This window comes from Xenopus laevis, chromosome 3S (genome assembly GCF_017654675.1).
Source record: "Xenopus laevis strain J_2021 chromosome 3S, Xenopus_laevis_v10.1, whole genome shotgun sequence".
In the NCBI taxonomy this organism is placed as follows: Eukaryota; Metazoa; Chordata; class Amphibia; order Anura; family Pipidae; genus Xenopus; species Xenopus laevis.
In genome coordinates, this window is record NC_054376.1 from 109,053,943 (window position 1) to 109,078,150 (window position 24,208).

Below are 24,208 nucleotides of genomic sequence, written 5' to 3' on the forward strand. Positions count from 1 at the left end.
GTGGACAGTGGACCCCAATTGAAAGCTGGAAAGAACCAAAGGGAAAAGAATAGTGATGGGCGAATTTCTCCTGTTACGCTTAGCCGAAAAATTTGTGAATTTCCCGCAAAATGGCGAAAAATTTGCAGGGAAATCGGAATGTTTCACGAAAAAATTGTGAAATTCTGACATTTTCACAAAAAAAATCTTGAAAATCTGCCATTTTCAGGAAAAATCGTGAAAATTGACGCCCATGTCTAAGCTGATGCTGGTGTTAAAGTCAATGGGCGTCCGAATAGTGTTGAGACCAAAAAGATTGCGAATTTATTCGCCGGCAGCGAAACGCAGAAAATCGCCGCAAATTTATTCGCCCATCACTAGAAAATAATAATTTTAAGAAGTGATTACAAAAAAAATTAACAATAAAGACCAATTAAAGTTGCTAGGAATATTACACTCGACAAAATATCAAAATTAACTTAAAGGTGAACCACCCCTCTTAGGTTTAACAATTTATTTCCTGAGCTTGAACAATGCATTCCAGCATATAAGGTAATTGTCCAAATTCTTTTTGCCATGCCTATAATTTGCATTAGGACTTGAAGACATAATGGTACCCAGCTCTGTTACTGCATTAGCACTACCATAACACAGACTCAAAGCAGTGAAACTGAAGCAACAACACAGGTTATCAGCTTTGATAAATGCCTCAATGTCACGAAGGGTTTGAGAAAAAGGGGAAAAAAACTGTTTTTTTTCTGGTTCAGGAAACCAACAAAGCAAAATCTAGGAAAAATCAATAGAGTTTGCCCCTCCTTTTCTCAACATAGCTAGAAGGCAATGGGGTAAAAAGCAAACATTACATAAACTTCTATTACTGCCACGCGGCTAAGCTGGCTCCACCAGAAACGTAATGCGGTAGGAGCAGTTACAGAAGTCAACTTAAAAGGACTTCGTAGAAAGCAATTTACTAAACACAACATTTTCTTTAAACTGGAGATGCTTGGGGTCAAGAAAGCGGTGACCTGACTATCTTGGTTCTAAACATAGAAATATTAATAACCTCCAAAACTAACAAGAAAATGGCAGCAGCCCAGAAAAGCATCGGAGAAACTGTGTGCAAACATATTCCGAGGAGAATTCATACATGCATTTCTAGTAAGTTACAGTACAGTGAGGCTAAAGTTCTTATTTGAGAAGGAGACCCTAATCAGAGGTCCTCCTACCTCTCTAGTCTGTGTTGTACTGTGATCAGTGGCAAATAAATCTTCAGAGGGGCCCGGCGCACTCCGATCCCCATCCTCCTGCCCACTTCCCATCCCTGCTTATGCCCCACCCACATTCCGCCTCCACATATGCAAGGCAGCCATCAGGGGGGGACAGGGGGAGAGTTGTGGGGGGCCCGAGGGTAAGGGGGCCCGGCCATGCCACACTTACTTGATTAGCCGGGTCCCCCATCTTTCTGAGAGCTGCTGACTTCGGGAAGGCATTTTCTTATAATGTGTGGGTGGGGGGGCCCTGGCCACCAATTTTTGCCACCAATTTTTTTTTTCTCATGTGGGGTCCTAGCCACCAATATTTTGTTAATGGGGGGGCCCTGGCCACATATGTTTTTTTATGGGGGGCCCTGACCACCAATATATTTTTATTTTTTATTAACATATGGGAACCCTAGCCACCAATATTTTTTTTTGTTTTTTTACTGTGCTGTGGGGGGTGGACCTGTGGGGTGGAGAGGGCAGACATGTAGGTGGGGTTTGCGGTGGGTGCAGCCCAGGGAATTTTGTTGTATGGGGCCCTGCAATTTCGGATGGGGGTCCTGCACATCCTTCCTCACCCACTTCCCACCCTGACTCCCTTTCTCGCCACAGGTAAGAGTGCGATTGGGGAGGAGGGTTTTTTATTAGCTCTAGAGGAAGCAGACCCCACAGTCCGGCCCCCCTGTTCCCCCTTCAACAGCAGGGTCTGCTTCCTCTATAGCAGGGGTCCCCAACCGCCGGCTGCAGCCCAGAAGTGGGCCACAGACACTCCTGCACTGGGCCTCCAAGCCCAGCGCACAAAAACGAGGCACGCCGAATTGGAAGCCGGCGCGCCCCAAATTGGACACCGCATCGTCCAAACTTGCTGCCGACCCCACCAACCCTGACCCCCCCCCAGTCCGAAAAAGTTTGGGGACCCCTGCTCTATAGTTATGCCACTGACCGGGACACTTTCACTTAGTTTTGTTATCTGTGTATTTGGCATAGGCGATACTTGGGCTTGTATTTTGTTTTTAGTGACCCAAATGGGTCAACATAATAAAGATAATAATAATTCGAGTGGAATGCACTGAATGAATTTCCTCAACTCACCAAGCCTACCCCCACCTTGTGTGATTGTTTTAAAATCTCCGGCCTCGCCCTGTTTCCTCCAATGTAACAAACAGCCTACCAGTGACCTGGGGAAACAAGCTTTACAAAATAAATAGCAAAGTAAAAGACACTGGGAGTGGTTCTTCATTGTTCATTGGCAGCAAACAATAATATCCTGAAATGAGGATTCAAAGGTTAAATTATATGGCAACTAGCTAGATTCCTTTTCAATTTTCTCTGTAAAACTTCAGAAATTCCACAAAGAGACTGGAGCAGGTTAGAACAATCATCATCTAAAACCTACGGGCAACACTGCAAGAGATTTAGGTTTTCAATTTTACAGATGTGAAAAAATATCAGTGTATCAGTCATTCAGCCACAGTCCCAATAATATCTAGGACAGCAAATACAGTTTCACTTGAAATCTTTACCTTAAAGGGATTCTGTCATGATTTTTATGATGTCGTTTTTATTTTCTAAATTACACTGCAAATAATTCACTCTACAATATAATTTTTCATTCCTGAATCAGCAAGTGTATTTTTTTTTTTTTTTTAGTTGTAATATTAGTGTGTAGGTGCATCTCAGGTCATTTTGCCTGGTCATGTGCTTTCAGAAAGAGCCAGCACTTTAGGATGGAACTGCTTTCAGGCAGGCTGTTGTTTTTCCTACTCAATGTAATTGAATGTGTCGCAGTGGGACCTGGATTTTACTATTGAGTGCTGTTCTTAGATCTACCAGAGAGCGGTTATCTGGTGTTAGGGAGCTGCTATCTGGTTACCCGGCAACAAATCAACCTCTTCTTCGAGCGACTAATCTCCCCGAACTGCCGTCCCCGCTGGTTAGAGTCTAAATTGCCGTCATGATGGCATTCAGAGCGATTTGTTTTCCCAAAGTCGCCTGAAGTTGAAAGACTTTGGAAAAACAAAGCACTCCAAATGCCATCCTGACGGCGAAGGCAGTTCGGGAAGATTAGTCGGACGACTAAATCTCCCCGAATCTTCGCGTGTGTCTCTGCCCTAAATGAGCAAGGGCTGAATTTAACAAAAGCAATTACAGAAGCAATTGCCACTTATATCCATTACACCAGAGTATTCTGGATGCCCACAACAGTCTGACAAGCCCTTGCTTGATGTAATAGGATAGCCAAGTTCTTTTGATACAAGAAATCTTCAGATGTCAGCTGCTCATTATGACTACAGCCCATGTACGAACACTGGGCAAATTTGCTTTATTTACAGAAATCCCTAGTAATAAATCAGTAACTAACAATGACAAGTCTACTACAGGTTCAATAATAAAAGCAAATCTCTAGGTTACTGCGCTTGGACAAGTTCTCTCAGCGTTGGTAAATGAGACGCATTCCTGCATCAACTACTCTGGAATGCTATTTAGGCTTCCCCAACAAAGCTTTTTTTTTTTTTGCATTTGCCAGCAATAAAACAGAGTCACAACAAGCAGGTGCCGATGGTATAATTTGCTGCCTGTGCAGAGAATGAAGAAATAACGAGAAAGAACACACCAGCATATTACAGCGCAAGCAGAGCTATGGTCACAGTCCACAGAGCGTGAACGGCGTGATCAGTACAGATAAACTGTTTAGCTAGCACTCAAAACAGACACATCCCTGGATCAAATAGGATTGCTACGCTCAATTTTAACTACACTAAAAGAAAATCCTCAGCACAAAGTAGGTTTTTGTGAGAAGGTGGCATTTTGATGTGCAACATGTATCAGAGACAGGGAAAGTGAAACCACAAAGCAGGAGATAATCATCAAATAACACAAAATAATAGAAGAAAAAATAAAGTCTGTGCTGCTTGTATTACTTACACAGGAATGTCTGTTGGAATACAACTCCCAGCACAGGTAGTGAACAGATATCGACCGTGTGAAAAACACAAGCGGGACTGGACAAGTCGGAGAGCTCAGATTAAGATTTTAGAAGCTAGTTATGTGAGCTCTTGGGTTTGTCCTGCACTATTATTATGATGCAATATATAGTGTAAAATATAAGGATATTATAATTTACCAAGGCGTTCCATGACCATATAAAAACTCCGAGGTAACTTCTAATATCCTCATATTTTACAACTGGGGGTACTTTATTTATTATAATACACATATTTCAGTGAATTATGTGACAGAAATGAAATCAGAACTCACCGTTTATAACTGATGACATCAGAACTCACTGTTTATAACTGATGACATCAGAACTCACCGTTTATAAGGATATAATTTACAGGGTATTCATGGCTTTTGTGTCTTATAATGTATATTATAGCCAGAACTGTTAAAATGAAGGAGAAAAACGATCTCCCAGTTGGTTCCGGCAAGATTTATCGATTGGAGAAAAGCACATACAAACATTAGTTCACCTTTAAGTTAACTTTTAGTATGTTATAGAATGGCTAATTCTAAGCAACTTTTCAATTGGCCTTCACTTTTTATTTTTTTAGTTTTTTTAATTCTTTGCCAACTTCTGACCCTTTACAGCTTTCAAATGGGGGACACTGACACCATGTTAAAAAAAAACAAAAAGGTACTTTAAGGCTACACATATAGTTATTGCTACTTTGTATTACTCTTTTTTCTATTTAGGCCTCTCCTATTTATAATCCAGTCTCTTATTTAAGTCAGTGCATGGTTGCTAGGTTAATATGGACCTAACCTGAAATTGAAAAACTGCAAAGCTGCTGAATAAAAAGCTAAATAACCACAAATAACAAAAAATTAAAATCAATTGTTCTTCAGCCTCGTGCTTTTATATGGTCATGGAACTCCTCTGTGACTTATAATATCCTTATATTTTACAATAAGGGGTACTTTATTCAATATATATATATATATATATATATATATATATATATATATATATATATATATATATATATATATATATATATATATATATATATATATATATATATATATATATATATATATATATATATGCCTCAGACCTGCAAGCTATTTTATGGGAAATTAACTTATTTGCAGGATATTTGTTTCTTCTGTATTATTTGTCCTCACATTTCATTTTACAGTCAAAAGCAATTGATATTTAGGATTTGAATGCATGGTTCACAACAAGTAATGTTTTAGGAAAGAAAAGAGAGACTCAAGTGCTTTGGCAACTGGCTGCAAGGTTTGATTGTGCTTTAAAGTTAACTGAATATTCTTGTAGGAAAACAAGAGTCAATAATTTAGCAGACAAATGCAGTATATTTTTAGCCTTATTTTTTTAAAACATATTTCACTACAGTCTTTTTCTTGAAAGCTGTATTTCTTCCAGTCTGGTGGTTTGAAACTATATAGAAGAGCAGAATCCTTTGGAGAATGTATTCAGGGTATCTGTGTTCTTTTAGCTCAAATGGATTTCTATGAAGAGATATTTCTGTGGTTAACAATGAATGTGCCAGAGAGGGGCCTCGGCTCTGGCGTCTAAAACTTTTTTTTGTTCAGAAAACCTTAAGATTGATTAAAATTGTGCTTTGTGCCCGATATAAAGATAAATCTACACGTCTATGGCCAGCTTGAGTCTGTGCATGACATCATAAGATCAGAATAGCTTGGGCAGGAGACCCCAGCAAGTTGTATCCATTAGTCACATTCAAATGTAAAATAGTTGGAGAGCAAAACAAGCATGAACAAAAGTTCTTGGGGTGCCAAACTGGTTGTTTGGATTGGAGGTTCTGTTTGGCCATAACCCTGTTTTTTTATGCAACTAAAACTTGCCTCCAAGTTAGGAATTGAAAAATAAGCATTTGCTTTGAGGTCATTGGGAGCAACAGCCAAGTGGCTGGAGAGCAACATATTGCTCATGAGCCACTGGTTGGGGACCACTGAGCTAGGCTATGAATGGTGGGAGCAGTACTAGACCCAATGTAAGAAATTTAGATCTCCATTGCAGATTACTGGACTTCTAGCAGGACAATGACCAGAAGCACACTTCAGAAAGTACCCAGGCATGGTTCAAGGAAAAACACTGGACTGAAGAGCAGCGACCAGCAATGACTCCAGATCTAAATCCCATTAGGAAAGAATCATTCGAATCTAGAACAGAAACAGAAGTGCAGCCTAAAGAAGAGATATGCAGAAAGCTCATTCATATTTGCCATATGAAGCGATTCATTTCAGTTACTCTTTCATAACTACAGCATATACTAATATATAAGCGAAGTCAAGAGCAGTAATCCACAACTAGTGGCTTGTGAGCAACGTGTTGCTCACCAACCCCTTGGATGTTGCTCCCAGTGGCCTCAAAGCAGGTGCTTATTTTTCAATTTAAGGGTTGGAGGCAAGTTTTGGTTGTATAAAACCAAGTGTAATGCCAAACAGAACCACCTGTGCTGTCTAGCATTCAAACCACTGCCTAGTGAGTAAGGTAATTTGAACCCTAGCAACCAGCTTAAACTCATAACTGGATAGCTGCTGATCAAAAGTGAAATAATTAAAAAAAAACTCAAATAACAAAAATTGATGACTAATTGCAATCTGTCAATTGCAAAAAAACTAAAATACAATCCTACAATATGATTAAAACTAACTCAAAAGTGAACAACCCCTTCAGATGGAGAAGACTTGTACCATTCCTCTTTATACTGGATTGTGATGAAGAAAATGTTATGGTATCACAATATAAATTATTTAGGTATCACACTATAGCGGAAATTGCAAGGTATCATCATTTACTTTAGCCTGGATGTTCCATCAGTGGTTTAAGTATCTTTAGTTAATGCAAAAGAATGGAAATCAAGGACAACCATAAGAATAACTGCTTAACAGCACACATCAGAATGTAAGCACTACTACAGCAAAGAAGTACTGAGCCAATATAACAACCATCCAGTAATGTCACTATGTAAAAAGTAGAAAGGCCTTGCTGCCCGTAAACCCTTCAACAAGCAGCAGTGCGAAGATGCCTTTGTCTACCATTATTCCAGTCTTCAATTTGCTTTCTTTAGAAGAATATGCACAAACAATTCCATTCCTGGTTTAATTTTTTCATAATCCAGAATGTTTTGAGGATAGAACGAAAGCAGGTATTGTTACGCAGAAATAAGAGCATCAAATAATACGGCCTTTGTCGAAGGAACAATAAGTGTAGACAATGACACGTCTCTAAACCTTAAAGCACTTCACAAACCAGTTCTTCAGGTACAGCTGAACAACTGAAAGTAGTATCCCTTTGCTTTAACAATCAGCAAAAATGAGAATATCTTGAAATCCCAATCTTCACATCAACAGTTCCACACTCAAACGTTAAAACAAAAAAAATGTAATAGTTACAACTGGCTTTAAAGTTGGGAATTCAAGAATATCTCCAGTTTCATTCAAAAAGTAATGATTTTTGTACATTATTACCTTTCGCTTATTTGCTCTTTCAAGCATCGTTTCCACTTATTTCCACTACAGCCATCGATGTGCTACGGAGGCATAAACAATAAAAACTTTGGAGCGTTCTTAGAATAGGGGTTGTTGCTTTTGCCATTTGTATGTGATAACTGTGCTATGATAATGATAGTGATGAGCAATGGATATTCAGATACCAGTACAGTATATATATGCTGACAATGATGGGATTTTTTTTCTTCCACAAATTAAGGGGAGATATAATTTTATATGACAGTATAAGTGGAAGCCAAATGTACCATTTGCAGATTTTTAAATAAAAGAAAAAAAGAATAAATACCAGTATCGAAATGGAAGAGTCATACAGCCCTTATAAAATTTTAAGTTATACTCATTTAGATGTGAAAGAATTGTGCTTTAAAATTAGTGTTTCAGGCTGGTTTATTGAATATTTCTGCAAAACCCCTAATAATCCCTCCCCTTGGCTCTTAGCTCACTGCTATGTAGGATATGAACCAATCAACGGCTGGCAGAACCTGATAGGAAACTGAAGCCTGTATTTGTGTGATTGCAGGGCTGTGATTGGCTATCCCCCTCATACTGTGCTTCTGGCAGGGACCGTTAGGACACACCCACCCCTCATTTGAAACACGGACAGGGACCAGAGAACATCTGCAGGAAGTTCCAATAAAGGGGCTATTTTTAAAGATAATAGAATCAAAAGCAAACACTATATATTTCTCATGATTGTCTACAAAATTAGGGTTTATTCATTTATCCTATAGGTCTCCTTTAAGCATATAAATATGCTTAACAGGTTATGCATACAATCCAAGAGAAACCAAATCATTTCTCAAATTCATTTTTAAAACAGAGCCTGATGCAAAATGTGGACAAGCTTTCTGAATTGGCAATCAGGGATGGTCCTTAAAGAACCAATAACACACAAAAAAAATGAAAGTATTTTAAGGGAATGGCAATATAATGTACTAATGTTGCCCTGGTTAAACTGGAGTGTTTGCTTCAGAAACACAACTAGAGTTTATATAAACAAGCTGCTGTGTATCCATGGGGGCAGCCATTCAAGCACAGGATACACAGCAGAGAACAGATACGTTCTTAAGAATCCCATTGTATACTACAGAGCTTATCTGTTATCTGCTGTGTATCCTGTGCCTTTTCTCCTTTTTCAGCTTTTGAATGGCTGCCCCCTTGGCTACACAGCAGCTTGTTTATATTAACAATTGTAGAGTTTTACCAGCACAGGGCAACACTACATTAATTATATTGTCATTCCTTTAAAACATTTTTATCTTGTGGTGTAACCTCCTTTAAAAAGGTTTTATCGTTCTAAATTCATGCCGTTTAATATAGCCATATTTAATGTTGGAAGAGGAAGCCATCATCAGTTCCAAATAATTCACAAGTCACATGATCAAACGTACTTCAGCATGCTTACAGCTCAGTTATCTTATATCACCAAATGCCAACAATGCTGGTTTATCTATTATGCTGTGCATTTAAAGAGATGCTGGTAATAGACAGCATATGGATGTTATACCATTGGAAAATTACTATAATCAAGAAAAAGTATGCCTTATCATGGGTACAAATGATCTATTCTAACCAACGGCAGTCGTGGAGGCTTATTTATTAAAGGTTTTTGAAATGACGACTAAAGTCGCTAAATCTAAAACTGTGATTTCCATTAAATTAATAAAAAGATCAGATTATAAAAAGTGTGTACATACTGTAAAAGATCACTTAACGATGCGGTAAAAAAAATACGAAAACCTCTAATAGTCTGAATTAATTTAAAGTGTGATCAGTGCAACTCCTATTGACTTCTATAGCACCTTATGAACTTTTACTTGTCTAAGTTTTGCTTTAAAGGTTTTCGTGGATTTAAACTTGATAAATCTCCCATTTTTAGAGCTTTTAAGAAAACAACAAATTTTTCGAGGTTTGTGGAAAACGATTGTTAGTAAATGAACCCCATAGAGTCAGGGCCGGATTTACATAGCAGGCTCCCCTAGCCCCGCTGCTGTTTAGCGCCCCTTTTCCATACCTCCCAGCCCATTTTTTAAGGGGCAGTACCTCTTGACAGCTCAAGCCGCAGTCCCTCGTTTGTACTGGAAAGTCCCGTTTTTCTCTGCACTGAACAGCCAGAAAAAGAAACAATGTTTCTAACTTACTTGGCTTTTGGCAGAGAGAACAGAACAGCCACAGCACGAGAAGATACTTTTGTAACAATTTCAAGATAAGCAAATAAGTAATTGTAACAATATAAGATAACAGGTACCTTGGGAAAAGTTAGAATTACAGCATAAAGTGCAATTCACCTTCATTAGCAAAACTGTAATAACTGAAAAAAAACACAGAAATATGTTAAAGCTTCCATAACCTGCCAAATTTTTTAAAATGAACATGGTAATTAGGGGGTGTGGTAACAAAAAATGGGCGTGGTCAAAACCATTTTGGAGCAGCAACTTTTTTGTCCCTCTTTTTATTTCCGAAATGTTAGAAAGTATGTCTTTCCCCTCCCCTTCCTTTATGTACAGATTTTCAGCATCGGGTCCCGAGGTGCTTCCAAACCAGTGTGGGTGTGATTGGGAGGAATGCTGCCCTAGGCCCAGGCCTTTGTGGCCTATCCACAAATCCGGGCCTGCATAGAGTAAAACACTGAATGAAGTCCTTCCTTGCGCTCTTACTACTAAGCTTTTACTGTACTTCTGAATAGGGGCAAACAACTTCTCAACAAATTGTACTCCACTCCAGTGCTCTAGTTGGCAGAAATCTGAACCGGCATGGAGAACTTCTGAGCAAGCACCACAAAGCGGCTATTTTCTTAAAGGGATACTGTCATCGGAAAACATGATTTTTTTTTTATATTCAATTTTGAAATCTGACATGGGGCTAGACATTTTGTCAATTTCCCAGCTGCCCCTGGTCATGTGACTTGTGCCTGCACTTTAGGAAAGAAATGCTTTCTCGCAGGCTGCTGTTTTTCCTTCTCAATGTAACTGAATGTGTCTCAGTGAGACATGAGTTTTTACTATTGAGTGTTGTTCTTAGATCTACCAGGCAGCTGTTATCTTGTGTTAAGGTCCCCATACATGGAGAGATCCGCTCGTTTGGCGATGTCGCCAAACGAGCGGATCTCCCTCCGATATGCCCACCTTGAGGTGGGCAATATCGGGCTGATCCGATCGTGGGCCCTAGGGCCCAACGATCGGATCCTAGCGTTCGCCAAACGGGCGGTCGGATCGTGGGACCGCATCAACTAACAGATGCGGCCGCGATCCGACGGGATTTTTAATCCCATCCGATCGAGATCTGGCCGACTTTCGGCCAGATCTCGATCGGGGAAGCCCGTCGGGGGCCCCCATACACGGGCCAATAAGCTGCCGACACGGTCTGTCGGCAGCTTTTATCGGCCCGTGTATGGCCACCTTTAGGAGCTGTTATCTGTTACCTTCCTATTGTTCTTTTGTTTGGCTGCTGGGGGGGAAAGGGAGGGGGGTGATATCACTCCAACTTGCAGTACAGCAGTAAAGAGTGACTGAAGTTTATCAGAGCACAAGTCACATGACTGGGGGCAGCTGGGAAATTGACAATATGTCTAGCCCCATGTCAGATTTCAAAATTGAATATAAAAAAATCTGTTTGCTCTTTTGAGAAATGGATTTCAGTGCAGAATTCTGCTGGAGCAGCACTATTAACAGATTCATTTTGAAAAATGTTTTTTCCCATGACCGTATCCCTTTAAGCTTCTTCAACATTCAGTAACCCTGGGCCTTTTTGCTTAAAGGTTGGATTTTCACTCTACTGAACCTGCACACCCACCTTGAAGAAGGAGAAGCAGATTGTTCAGTAGTTAGGGTTGCCACCTTTTTAAAAAAATTTACCGGCCAGTGGTGGAGGCAGAAACAAAATGGGCGTGCCGTGATGTAAAAGGGGGTGGAGTCACAGGGTCATGTTGCAAAAGGGGCGGAGCCACATCGCTAGAGGGGCAGAAGACAAAGAAAAAGCACGTTTCCACCGGAGGGCCAAGGGCTTTTGTTAAGGGTATTACAAATTACTGGCAACTGTGTAATACCAGACCCGGCCTTGGCAAGTGTTTTAGCAGCCAGGCTGGTAAATTACCGGCCGGGTGGCAACCCTATCAGTAGTCCTCGCTCAGGTAGCCCAGGTTGGTGCAGTTTTCTGTTAACAGGAGCACCAGCCCAGGGTACTTCAAAAAACATGCACAACGGAGCTATCTTCTGCTTTTTCCTTCGTGCCAGGTAAGAGATTATAATCACTAACATTTTGCACCCTCCCTCCCAAGTGATTTAACCTTTTCTTCACCTTACTGCTTCAAGTAATCCTTGCCAGAAAATATAGTTGCCATTAAGTATTCCTGGTGCTAAATGTGCCCAATGGAAGCATTGTTTCATAATTTGCTTTCAGATGTGATATTTTAACAGCTAAATCGTGAGTATTATCTATAAATGTACTAAACACGTCTCCATGTTAACCATACCCGTCACACTATGTAGAATTCCCATTCATTACAACCACTGACATTTCACAACTCTCAGCTGACGGAGAAGAACTGACTGTGGGAGTGAAATCTTCAGCATGATACTGGTGATTATGACAAGCAATGACGTATCACACATGCAGTAAGAATAACTGGCAGTAAGAGCCTCACAGCCCACCAGCTTCCTTTAATGCAGTAAAAGCTATATAATAATCAGACCTTACGCAAAAAAAGAATAAAATAAATAAAAAAGCAATAACAATCACATGCCAAAACAAAGGTCATGTATTCATTCCAAAAGAAAAGAAAACAATGAAATTGCTGTAATTAGCCATTGCCTTTGATTATATCCCAGTTTATGAGTGCACATACAGATTTGCAAAGTCTTTATCTCTGGAGATAAGGAATGACTACAGACATTTCAGTGCTTTGAACTCAAGTGTTTACTCCCCCATACTGAAATAAGAAACTTTCTAAATACAATGAATTAAATATTCTGCCTCATTTCTGAAATAATCAAGTTTATCTTCATTATTCCTCTCTCAGCATCTGTATCTCATTCTGTCTTCATGCAGCAGTTGGGTGTCAGATATTCATTGACAGTTAGATCCAATATATCTTATGGGGGGGGGGCTTCCTTTCCTAGCAGATGTATTAGAGCACAGTCAAATAACTGATTCCAGTACAAACAAAATCTAACAAAATAACTGCATTTTGCAAAAATCCTGCATGTAGAGAGACATCATGTCTGGTGATTTGAATAGAGTGAGCTGTAATTCATTTTCTAGGCAAAAGGAGCCCCTATAAGATATATTGGATCGAACTGTCAATGAATATCTGACATCCAACTCCTGCAATTTAGAAAGCTTCTTATTTCAGTATACTAAAGCGTATATTAAAATTTAATTTTCACTAATAGTTCCCCTTTAAGAAAGAAGACTTACCACAGTCAGTTTAGTTTAAGTAGCAGAGGAAAGCGCCCACCCTTCCTCCCTAAATTCTAATTCTAAGTTGTGGCGGGTTGGTGGAGTTCGGGGCTGGTAAGGAGCGGAGTTGCATGGTCAACTGGTTACGGTCAGGCCTGGTACCTCAGGGTAAGTAAGCAGCCTAGTAAGGGAATTGGTTTGCGGAGGAAGCGGGGGCCAGGCTAACGTGGCAGCGGACAGTGCTAATTGCGGTGTGCAGTTATGAAATTATTATGGTTCATGGTTGCTAAGGGGTTAACCGTTATACAAACATTCATGTTATATTGTGTTATTTATGATATTCTGTTGTTTACAGTATGTTTTATATGAAAAAAGCTGTATCTCTTAATAAAGGTTCTGCAGTCTTTTCATCCCCACAACTTGTTGTTCGGTGTTTATGGGGAGAGGTTAAAGGGGTTGTTCACCTTTGAGTTAACTTTTAGTATGATATAGAGAGTGATATTCGAGACAATTTGCTATTGGTTTTCCTTTTTTATTGTTTATTGTTTGAGTTATTTAGCTTTTTATTCAGCTGCTCTCCAGATTGCAATTTCAGCAGTCTGGTTGCTAGGGTGCCAATTACCCTAGCAACCATGCACTGATTTGAACATGAGAAAGGAATATGAATAGGAGAGGCCCTGAATAGAAAATGGAGTAATAAAAAGTAGCAGTAACAATAAATGGGTAGCCTTACAGAGCATTTAATTTTTAGATGGGGTCAGTGACCCCCTTTGAAAGCTGGGAGTCAGAAGAAAATAGGCAAATAATTCAAAAATTATAAAGAAGAAAAAATTAAAACCAATTGAAAAGCTGCTTAGAATTAGGCAATTTAATAACATATTCAAAGTTAATGGAAAGCTGAACAACCCCTTTAAGTGGAGTGGCGGTTGGGGTATTTGGCAGGGGCTGGGCAGGTGATGACGATGCCTCGGTCATGTGCTAGTAGCCGCCTTCCCGAACAGGGAGTACACTGCCTCTGGTACACAAGAGCAAGTAGTGAGCATGTATCATGAAAGAACACGGTTGTCTGTATTCTCTCATCATACTACTGCTCGTGTGCCGCACGCATCCAATTCTAAACAAGATCATAGAAAGCTGCAGCAAGAAGCATCAGGCATTCGGATTCCTGTGGCTCTCTCAGAGGAGACCAAAAAAATCAATGCTTTTAAAAACCTGAATTTAGTTAAGACATTTATGTAATAATAATGATTTATTAAAGGCGTTGTTCACCTTCCAAACACTTTCATTTGAGTTATTTTCAGATCGTTCACCAGCAATAAAGACTTTTTGCAATTGCTTTCTTTTATTTTTGTTTAAAAGTAGACATAGGATACATGAAAACTCCTTAATATTGTAGGCAATTATGAATGCTATATGGTGCTGATTTTACTTTTGTCTGTAAATTAATATTGTCTTCAAAAATAGACCCTTTATGGGAGCTCCTAATATATGTTCTCTGGTCCCTGTCTGTGTTTTAAATAAATAGTGAAAATGTCCTAATGTTCCCTGCCAGAAGCACAGTCGGAGGGGGACAGCCAATCACAGCCCTGCAGTTAAATAAGCAAAGTTCCCTATCAGGTCAGCCTAGCTGCTGATTGGTTCCTGTCCTACAGTGCAGTGAGCCGAGTGTATCTGGCTCCCCTGCACAGCCAGACAATTCAGGGAGCAAAGTGAAAGAAAAGGAAGAGATTATTTGGGTTTTTGCATAAATATTCAATACATCAGCCTAAAACACTACTTTTTGAAGAACAATTAATCTGTATTTAAAAGAGTATAAAAGACTGGTATATTCTTGTTTTTCCAAAAAGGCTTTTTACACTGATTAGCATTAATTCAAACGATTCTTGTGGTGGTTCCTTGGATGCTCCGCCTCTGGCATCCCTTATTTTGCTACAAATATTCTTGTTTTTCACACAATATGTCTCCTTTAAAGTTTAATGTTCATCCCTTTTTTGTTTCATTCTGACAGCTCAGTGATCCAGGGCAGAATCTGAACGGCTACAATTAGCTACATTAGTTGCTACATTGCTCAGCAGTATCTATAAAATATTAGTAACTATTATATCAATTCGAACAGCTGCCTTTAATGGAACTCAGGGATTCAACTCAGCAAGGACAAAGATAAAACAATATTTCAACTAAATGTATCAATTTAGAACAGTAACAGAGTTGTCAACCCCTTCCCCAAGCTGCTTTAGAAAGATAAAAACTTAAGAAAAATAAAACTTTAGACTTTAATATTAGAAAAACGGTCAAAATCAGAAAATAGAAAGTAATTTGAAAAAGTCATTATGACTAGTGAATTATCTGAAACCAACGTAACTGGGAAAAGTTTTGAAGGTGAACAATCCCTTTAAAAAGCAAAATGTGTGGCATCTACCGCCTCATGAGAATAGATGGGTCCATTTAGAGACACTTTTAGCACACCCCACTGACCTGTCTTTTTATTTATGGGCAGATAGAACACAGGTTAAATCTGTCCCCGTGCTTAGCTCTGTGCTGAAACACACCATTGGGACATGGCACGACAGCCGCGGGAAATTCCAACCGGCCGGATCTCATAGTATTCTCACTCCATTACACAATAACCCGCTCTTTCTCCCTGGCTATGCTACTCCGGCGTTTCAATGGTGGAAAGCAAATGGCATCAATAGAATACAAGATATGTTACTGACTATGGGCATTAAATCATTTCAGTATTTACAATTTGTAAAATCTATGCCAGAGAGCGAGACTTATAGATACTCACAGTTACTACACTTTATTCGTTCTGTTGATCCCTCTTTTAAATCTAGACCTCCAACCCTGTTGGAAACCTGCTCTCAACGAGCTGGGAAACTGCAAGGTACCATTTCTTTACTATATAGATATTTAGTCTCTATAGATGTGGAAAAGCCCCTTAAATACATGCTGGACTGGGAGAAAGATTTGGGGCGTTCTATATCTCAACAAGAATGGTCACCAATATGGAATACTGTCTCCAGGATATCCCCTAACACTGCCATTAGAGAATCTACATATAAAGTGCTGATGCGTTGGCACCTCACACCAGCTAGGAAACATCGCTTTGATCCTTCCACTCCCGATTCTTGCTTCAGGGGTTGTACAGCAGTTGGGGATTATCTACATATCTGGTGGACTTGTCCAGTGGCAAAACAATATTTGGCAGAGGTTTATAACTTACTTGAGCGAGTATTTCAAAAGCATATAGTCCCTGAAGCCACTACGGCTCTTTTAGCCTGCCCTTCCAAAGCCCTTACGAAACTCCAGAATACCTTGATGAATCAAATCTTAGCTGCTGCACGAACCAATTTAGCGAAACACTGGCTACAACACGCTATTGATATTCATGCTGTCACTGCAAAAATTACTCAAACACAGAATATGTTATATTTAACAGCTTTATTAGCAGATAAGGTGGAGAGACATATGCAAATTTGGGCCCCATGGAATATGTTTCTACAACCTTGAGCAAAACAATACGTTTAATGTATGTTTCACTACTTGGAGTTGTACTGTTGTGAACTAATTACAATGTTCTGTACTGGAAAAGATATTTACGTTATTCTCTGTCAATGTATCTATTTTTGACAAATAAAAGAGATTACAAAAAAAAAAAAGCAAAATGTGAAAAAGATAATGACTTCAAGGCATAGGTTACAGTATATCTGGAATTTTAAATCATATAAAAGTGACTTTCTTTTTTTTTTTGGAGTCAGCGGCAAGGGCCCAGAGACCAGTCTGGGAAAATATAGTGATGTATAACCATTTAAAATTAAATGGTACATTTTAATTCTCAGCACACAAAATGTACAGAACAAAGAAAGTCTTATTTTACAGGCAGGGTGTAGTACATACTCAGGGCTTATACAGTGTTTGCCTTTCTTTAAAGAAATGTGAAATATGCACTGAAAATAATACCCAGAGTGTGTATGTGTCAATGTAACTGTGCTAATAATCCTGCAGGCAGGTAGAAAATAACTGGTGGGAATGCAGAAAGATAGGACAGGAACAAACGTTGCAGGGTTACAAGACAGGCAACCAACAACTGGCCAAAGAGAAAAGAAAGCAAAGGTAAACTGCATGTAAGCAGAGTTTCAAACAAGGGTGAATGCTTAATAAATTATTTTTCCTCGCTTTGCTGGTTTACAGCAGATGAAGCTAGAAACACAGAAGAAACCCTGCTGGAGGGCAAGGGGTAAGTAAGAATTGATGATGGTTTCTATAAAGGCTCAGCACCAGGCACTACAGGAGTAAAAAAAAATGTCAGTAAGAGAATTCTGAAGCCGGGTTGCAAGCAAGTCTAGTCAGAAGGAAAGAAATGGAGCCAAGCAGAAGCAGTGTCAAGAACCAAACAGAAATCAAAATCAAAAATGTTCAAGGGATTTAGAGGCAGTGTGACAATATCCAAAACAATAATGGAGTCATAAGGCAAGAAACAGGCCCGCAGATCCACACGCTTGGTCTGGAGGCAACAAAAGCTGCAGAGAAGCACTGGACCAGAATTATGACACTTGTGTTATTTTTGGAAGTAGTTGTTCTTTGTTCTTCAGACTCACTTGTTTGTACAGCAAAACAATGAGTTGTTTAATCTTCTGCTTCCTATATACACAAATGCAATCTACATGAATACGAGGAAAGAAGTCACATGTACATTTTGCAAAAATCCCCTGCTTCCTAATGAGCCTGCAGCTGCTGACATGACCCACTTGTGCAAAAATTTAAGAGGACCAAAGTCTTGTGTCCCCATTAAAGTCACGTTTACTAGAAATTGTGACATTTTTAAAATGGTCACTAGTCAACCTAGAACAGGACAATGTGATGTTTCTGCTGTGAACTAATCATTTTGCACCAAAAGAAGATCAAGAAAATCACTGCATTTTGGTCACTAGCAGTGAAGCTAAGACGCACTAGATTAAATCCATTGTCCTGCACCGTAGCCAAAAGAATAACTTAGAAGTCCTCCACTCCCCAGGCTACCTGCCTGCTTCTTCCACATTTGACAGGTGCTTGGCAGACGATTGGTATATTTTACCTTACCAATGTGTGCCTGGGAGACTCCTCCTGCAGGCCAAATGTGGTAACTGAAGCTGGAAAGAGTCAGAAGAAAAAAGGCAAATCATTTAAGAACTATAAAAAAAAATAATGAAGACCAATTGAAAAGTTGCGTAGGATTCGCCTTTCTATAATATACTAAAAGTTAATTTAAAGGTGAACCGCCCCTTTAATTACCCATAGCTGTTTTATATTAACAGGGTCACAGGTTTGATCCCAGTGAAGGTGCAAGGAATTTCTATACTCTAACAACGGCTGCATGGGCTTGCACGTATTCCAAAACTATCAGGAAGATTAATAGACTCCTGATAAAACTGACCATAATGTACAGTGGTGTGAAAAACTATTTTTGTTTGTCACACTTAAATGTTTCTGCTCATCAAAAACCGTTAACTATTAGTCAAAGATAACATAATTGAACACAAAATGCAGTTTTTAAATGAAGGTTTACGTTATTAAGGGAGAAAAAAAAACTCCAAATCTACATGGGCCTGTGTGAAAAAGTGATTGCCCCCCTTGTTAAAAAATAACTTAACTGTGGTTTATCACACCTGAGTTCAATTTCAAAGGTTATAAAGCCATTTCTAAAGCTTTGGGACTCCAGCGAACCACAGTGAGAGCCATTATCCACAAATGGCAAAAACATGGAACAGGGGTGAACCTTCCCAGGAGTGGCAGGCCGACCAAAATTACCCCAAGAGCGCAGAGACAACTCATCCGAGAGGCCACAAAAGACCCCAGGACAACATCTAAAGAACTGCAGGCCTCACTTGCCTCAATTAAGGTCAGTGTTCACGACTCCACCATAAGAAAGAGACTGGGCAAAAACGGCCTGCATGGCAGATTTCCAAGGCGCAAACCACTTTTAAGCAAAAAGAACATTAAGGCTCGTCTCAATTTTGCTAAAAAACATCTCAATGATTGCCAAGACTTTTGGGAAAATACCTTGTGGACCGACGAGACAAAAGTTGAACTTTTTGGAAGGTGCGTGTCCCGTTACATCTGGCGTAAAAGTAACACAGCATTTCAGAAAAAGAACATCATACCAACAGTAAAATATGGTGGTGGTAGTGTGATGGTCTGGGGTTGTTTTGCTGCTTCAGGACCTGGAAGACTTTCTGTGATAGATGGAACCATGAATTCTACTGTCTACCAAAAAATCCTGAAGGAGAATGTCCGGCCATCTGTTCGTCAACTCAAGCTGAAGCGATCTTGGGTGCTGCAGCAGGACAATGACCCAAAACACACCAGCAAATCTACCTCTGAATGGCTGAAGAAAAACAAAATGAAGACTTTGGAGTGGCCTAGTCAAAGTCCTGACCTGAATCCTATTGAGATATTGTGGCATGACCTTAAAAAGGCGGTTCATGCTAGAAAACCCTCAAATAAAGCTGAATTACAACAATTCTGCAAAGATGAGTGGGCCAAAATTCCTCCAGAGCGCTGTAAAAGACTTGTTGCAAGTTATCGCAAACGCTTGATTGCAGTTATTGCTGCTAAGGGTGGCCCAACCAGTTATTAGGTTCAGGGGGCAATTACTTTTTCACACAGGTTTGGATTTCTTTTCTCCCTAAATAATAAAAACCCTCATTTAAAAACTGCATTTTGTGTTTACTTGTGTTATCTTTGACTAATAGTTAAATGTGTTTGATGATCAGTAACATTTGTGTGACAAACATGCAAAAGAATAAGAAATCAGGAAGGGGGCAAATCGTTTTTCACACCACTGTATATGATTTCAGATTCAAGAGCTGATGTACAATATTTGTAAATCACGGATGAATAGAACACTATATGAATAAAATAATATTATATTACAAAATGATTGTTTCTGCCTAAAACCCACAGGGTACAGGTCTCCTATGCCCTTGCCCAAAGCCAACTCATTTCAGAATCAAGGACAAGCAATGTCTCTATATAAGCATCACAATTCAGCAACAGTCAGTACAATATCAAAGCTTCAGTTACCTGACACAGGATGGAGAATCTGATTGGGCAGGTGGCACAGACAGGGCGTGACTGGCAGTTTACAGCCCAATAAAATACAGTTAAATCAGATACATGTAACATTTTCCACCCCAGTTCATAGGCCAAGTTAACCAAATGGTGATAAAAGTAGAATCGCTGAGTGAGCTCCTTACATGCCATTGGCTATACTTCATTCGTATTTCTCAACAGATTGATTGTTTGGCAAAGCAATATTTCTTGGCACTCAGCCCAGAGAATAATGTAATGTAACCTCACAAGATATTCACTAGATTCTCCTGGGAGAACACGGCACTGATAGGAATAGTTGCTGCCCTATTGATTACATTAGTTGGCCTTTAGCTGGCAAAGCAATAACTGAATCCACCGACTCCACCGCTTAAACAAATTGGGGTTTGAGGCAGTGGCATAAGTAGAAATTACTGGGCCCCACAGCTAATTATTTTTCAGGCCCCCAAAATGTCTAGAGATTGACCAATATTTATTGAAGTAGCATATGAAAGAGGGTCTCCTGGGGCCCCTATACTTATTGGGCCCCCCCTGCAGCTGCAGGGTCTGCTTCCTCTGCAGTTACGCCACTGATTTGAGATGCAGCAGAGACACAGGTTGCACATTGTAGCAGGGTCTGGACTGGAGCCGTCAGAGCCCAGCAAAGCTGCACAACTAAGGGCCTTCCTGGCAGTCCTCGGGGGCCCCCTCCGACCACTAAATTCCTGTCAGAGGGGAAAACCCCATAAACCTGCACAAAAATGCCAAAACACACCCATGGGCATAAAAGCGCAAAAGCAGGCCTGCAACTGTGGGGCCAGGTCTGAGCCGACGGGGGCCCACCGGGTCCGGCCTTGCATTTAGTCTAAAGCTAACCATACACTACAAGGTTCACTTGTTTGACGACATCGCCAAACGAGTGGATCTTTCCCCAATATTCCCACCAATGCAGGGCTATATTCCAAACGTTCGGCCCTAGGGCTGAACGCTCGGATGACAACGAGGAGCAATGGGCTCAAACGGGTCGATTGCCTGAAAAATTTAACCTTTCCGATCAATATTGTGGCCAGATCTCAATCGGGAAGACCCACCGGAAGCCACCATACACAGCCAGATAAGCTGCAGAATTGGTCTAAAGGAACCATTAGCGATAAATGTCCATTACTGAATGCCAGGCTAAGTAACATAAACAGAACACATAAATCACCCGACAAGATGCCATTCTTACACATGCACAAAAGCTCAAGCAATTTCCAACAAAGATTTTGGTTGCTCATTTAAAATACCCAAGTGTTGCAGTAAAACTCAAACCAATATACATGGCAGGATATAGGTGTTAAGAGCTAAAGGCTATAGATACCCCGCCCCAAGCAACCAGTTAAAGGGATTCTGTCATGATTTTGATGATGTCGTTTTTATCTCTAAATTACAAATAATTCACTCTACAATATAAAATTTCATTCCTAAATCAGCAAGTGTATTTTTTTTAGTTGTAATACTGGTGTGTAGGTGCATCTCAGGTCATTTTGCCTGGTCATGTGCTTTCAGAAAGAGCCAGCACTTTAGGATGGAACTGCATTCTGGCAGACTGTTGTTTCTCCTACTCAATGTAACTGAATGTGTCACAGTGGGACCTGGATTTTATTATTGAATGCTGTTCTTAGATCTAAAAAAATTCAATCATGATGGAATGCAAATTATAATGGGATGTAATCATAATGGAATGTCTATGATTAGGTACTAGAGGGTATGAAACGCATAAGGCAGAATACCATGTGGTCTGTATGCCTATCTTTTTATTGTTTTAGTAATAAAGAAATTGTTTTAACTTAATATAGATTTACAGCAGGAGTGCCCATACTTTGCTAATGCAGGGTCTACTTTTAGTGATGTTGTCCCATTATGATCTATATCCATAAAAGCATTGTTAGCATTCTGTTCCATGGAAAATATGACTTAAATACTGGTTTATGGGAACATGTAGATTTCTCTCTCTTCTCCACTCTTTCTTATGTAACCATAACATAATAAATATCTGAATGAAATGTATGAAACAGGAGGGTGATTTAGACAAGTTGTTGCCAGTGTCTCAAGATCTACTGATCACCAGCTAGGGTTGCCACCATATAAAAAAAAAAATAAGGGCCAGTGGTGGGGGCGGATACTAAAGGGGTGGGCCGTGATGCAAAAAGGGGCGGAGTCACTGGGTAGTGCCACATCGCCAGAAGCCAAAGAAAATGTACGTTTTTACCAGAGGGCAAGGGCTTTTGTAAAGGGTATTACAAATTACAGGCAGCTACGTTGCCTGTAAATTTGTAATACCGGCCCCGGCAGGTGTTTTCCTGGCTAGACCGGTAAAATACAGGCCGGGTGGCAACCCTATCACCAGCTAAAGGTCTACTGGTAGATCCCGATCTACCTTTTGGGCACCCCTGATTTAGGGGATAATTATTTGATTTTGGACCTGTTGTTAGATCTACCAGGCAGCTGTTACCTTATATCAGGGAGGTGGGCGGGGGGAGGGAGGGGGTGATATCACTCCAACTCCAAGTTTATCAGAGCACAAGTCACATGACTGGGGGCAGCTGGGAAACTGACAATATGTCTAGCTTTGACCATGTCAGATTTCAAAATTAAATATAAAAAAATCCATTTGCTCTTTCCAGAAACCAATTTCAGTGCAGAATTCTGCTGGAGCAGCACTTATTAAAGGATGCATTTTGGGAAAAAATGACAGTATCTCTTTAAACAGCATTAACCCTATAGGCAAAGCCACATGAGCCATTCAATGGCAGCACGTTTGACTGCAGTAAGAAAGCAGCAAAAACAGAAGCACAGCAAAGTCTCTGATCACTGACAGCGTCTCCCACACTTGTCACTGCAAATCAGCAAAAGTTGCGGCAAAAAGTGTTGCCAATCCCCTCTTACTTTTATGTGCGGCTACCAGCGACTTGCCGTCCTTGATCAGCTCTTTAATAAACTTGTTGGTCTTGTCCAGCTCAGTTTCGTGCGATTTCAGTCTGTCCCTGAACTGGGGGCTGTCCAAGTAGCAGTCGCTAAATTCCAAAGGAGGTAATCCCATTGCGGTGCAGTAGTGATAATAATAATAGTTATAAATAAAAGAAGGGGGCGACTAGGAATTCATTGACAGGTGCGGCCCCTCAGCTGCGCGGAGTTGAACTGCAGGAACAGCGGGAAGAAGACGCGCTCATACTGTGCGGGTCCCACTCATTGATTGTGCAGGAAAGTTTCTCCGCTGCTGTACAGGGATGAGGAGGAGATCCCACTGGAGGCAGCGGCTGTAATGGCATCCGGCTCCCTCGCTCTCCTATTGGAGCTTCTGAGCTTCTGCCGAGAGAAGGAAATGAACCCGCTCAGATAAGGCCCTCCCACTCACTTCCACCCAGACCCCGCCTCCCCGCTCTTTCCTTACAGCTCTGACAGCTCTCGCTCTAGCCCCGCCCACGGCGTGATTAGTAAAGCCGCCCGCCCAATAATACGACTAGCTCCTCCCATCCCCGCCTCATTTTAAAGGAGACATTTCGTGTAAAAAAAAAAATAAGAACGTACCAGTGCCTTGTACACATTTAGATATAGAAGAAATTTGCTTAAAAAAGTAGTTTTTCAGGCAGATTTATTGAATAGTTCTGCAAAACCCCTAATAATCCCTCCCTTCTCTTACACTTCCTGCTCCCTGAATTCCCAGGCTGTGCACTCACTGCACTGTAGGACAGGAACCAATCAGCAGCTAGCAGGACCTGATAGAGAACTGAAGCCTGCCTGTGCTTGTGTGACTGCAGGGCTGTGATTGGCTGTCCCCCTCCTACTGTGCTTCTAGCACGCCACCCCTCATTTAAAACACAGACAGGGACCAGAGTACTTCTATAGGGAGCTCTAATAAAGGGTTTATTTTTATGTCCTGGTAGACACGAAACGCGTCAGGCCTTGGTTCTTAATTTTTGGAAAAATAAAATGTAAGCTTTTTTTAACTTTTTACCATG

At 40.3% G+C, this 24,208-nt stretch overlaps 1 protein-coding gene across 3 annotated transcripts in view; it reads right to left on the reverse strand.

Annotated features, from left to right (window-relative positions):
• The window catches only part of arhgap26.S (Rho GTPase activating protein 26 S homeolog), a 318,698-nt gene extending 295,102 nt beyond the window's left edge, over positions 1-23,596 (reverse strand). For 2 of the 3 annotated variants that reach the window (XM_018256176.2, XM_018256175.2), the window contains exon 1: positions 23,136-23,595. In XM_018256176.2, the coding sequence (XP_018111665.1) occupies positions 23,136-23,289 (154 nt within the window). In that variant the 5' untranslated portion in view covers positions 23,290-23,595. Of the gene's footprint in view, positions 1-23,135 lie in introns of all 3 variants that reach the window. The other variant, XM_041588729.1, reaches the window with a different exon arrangement.
• Positions 23,597-24,208: the final 612 nt, after the last annotated feature.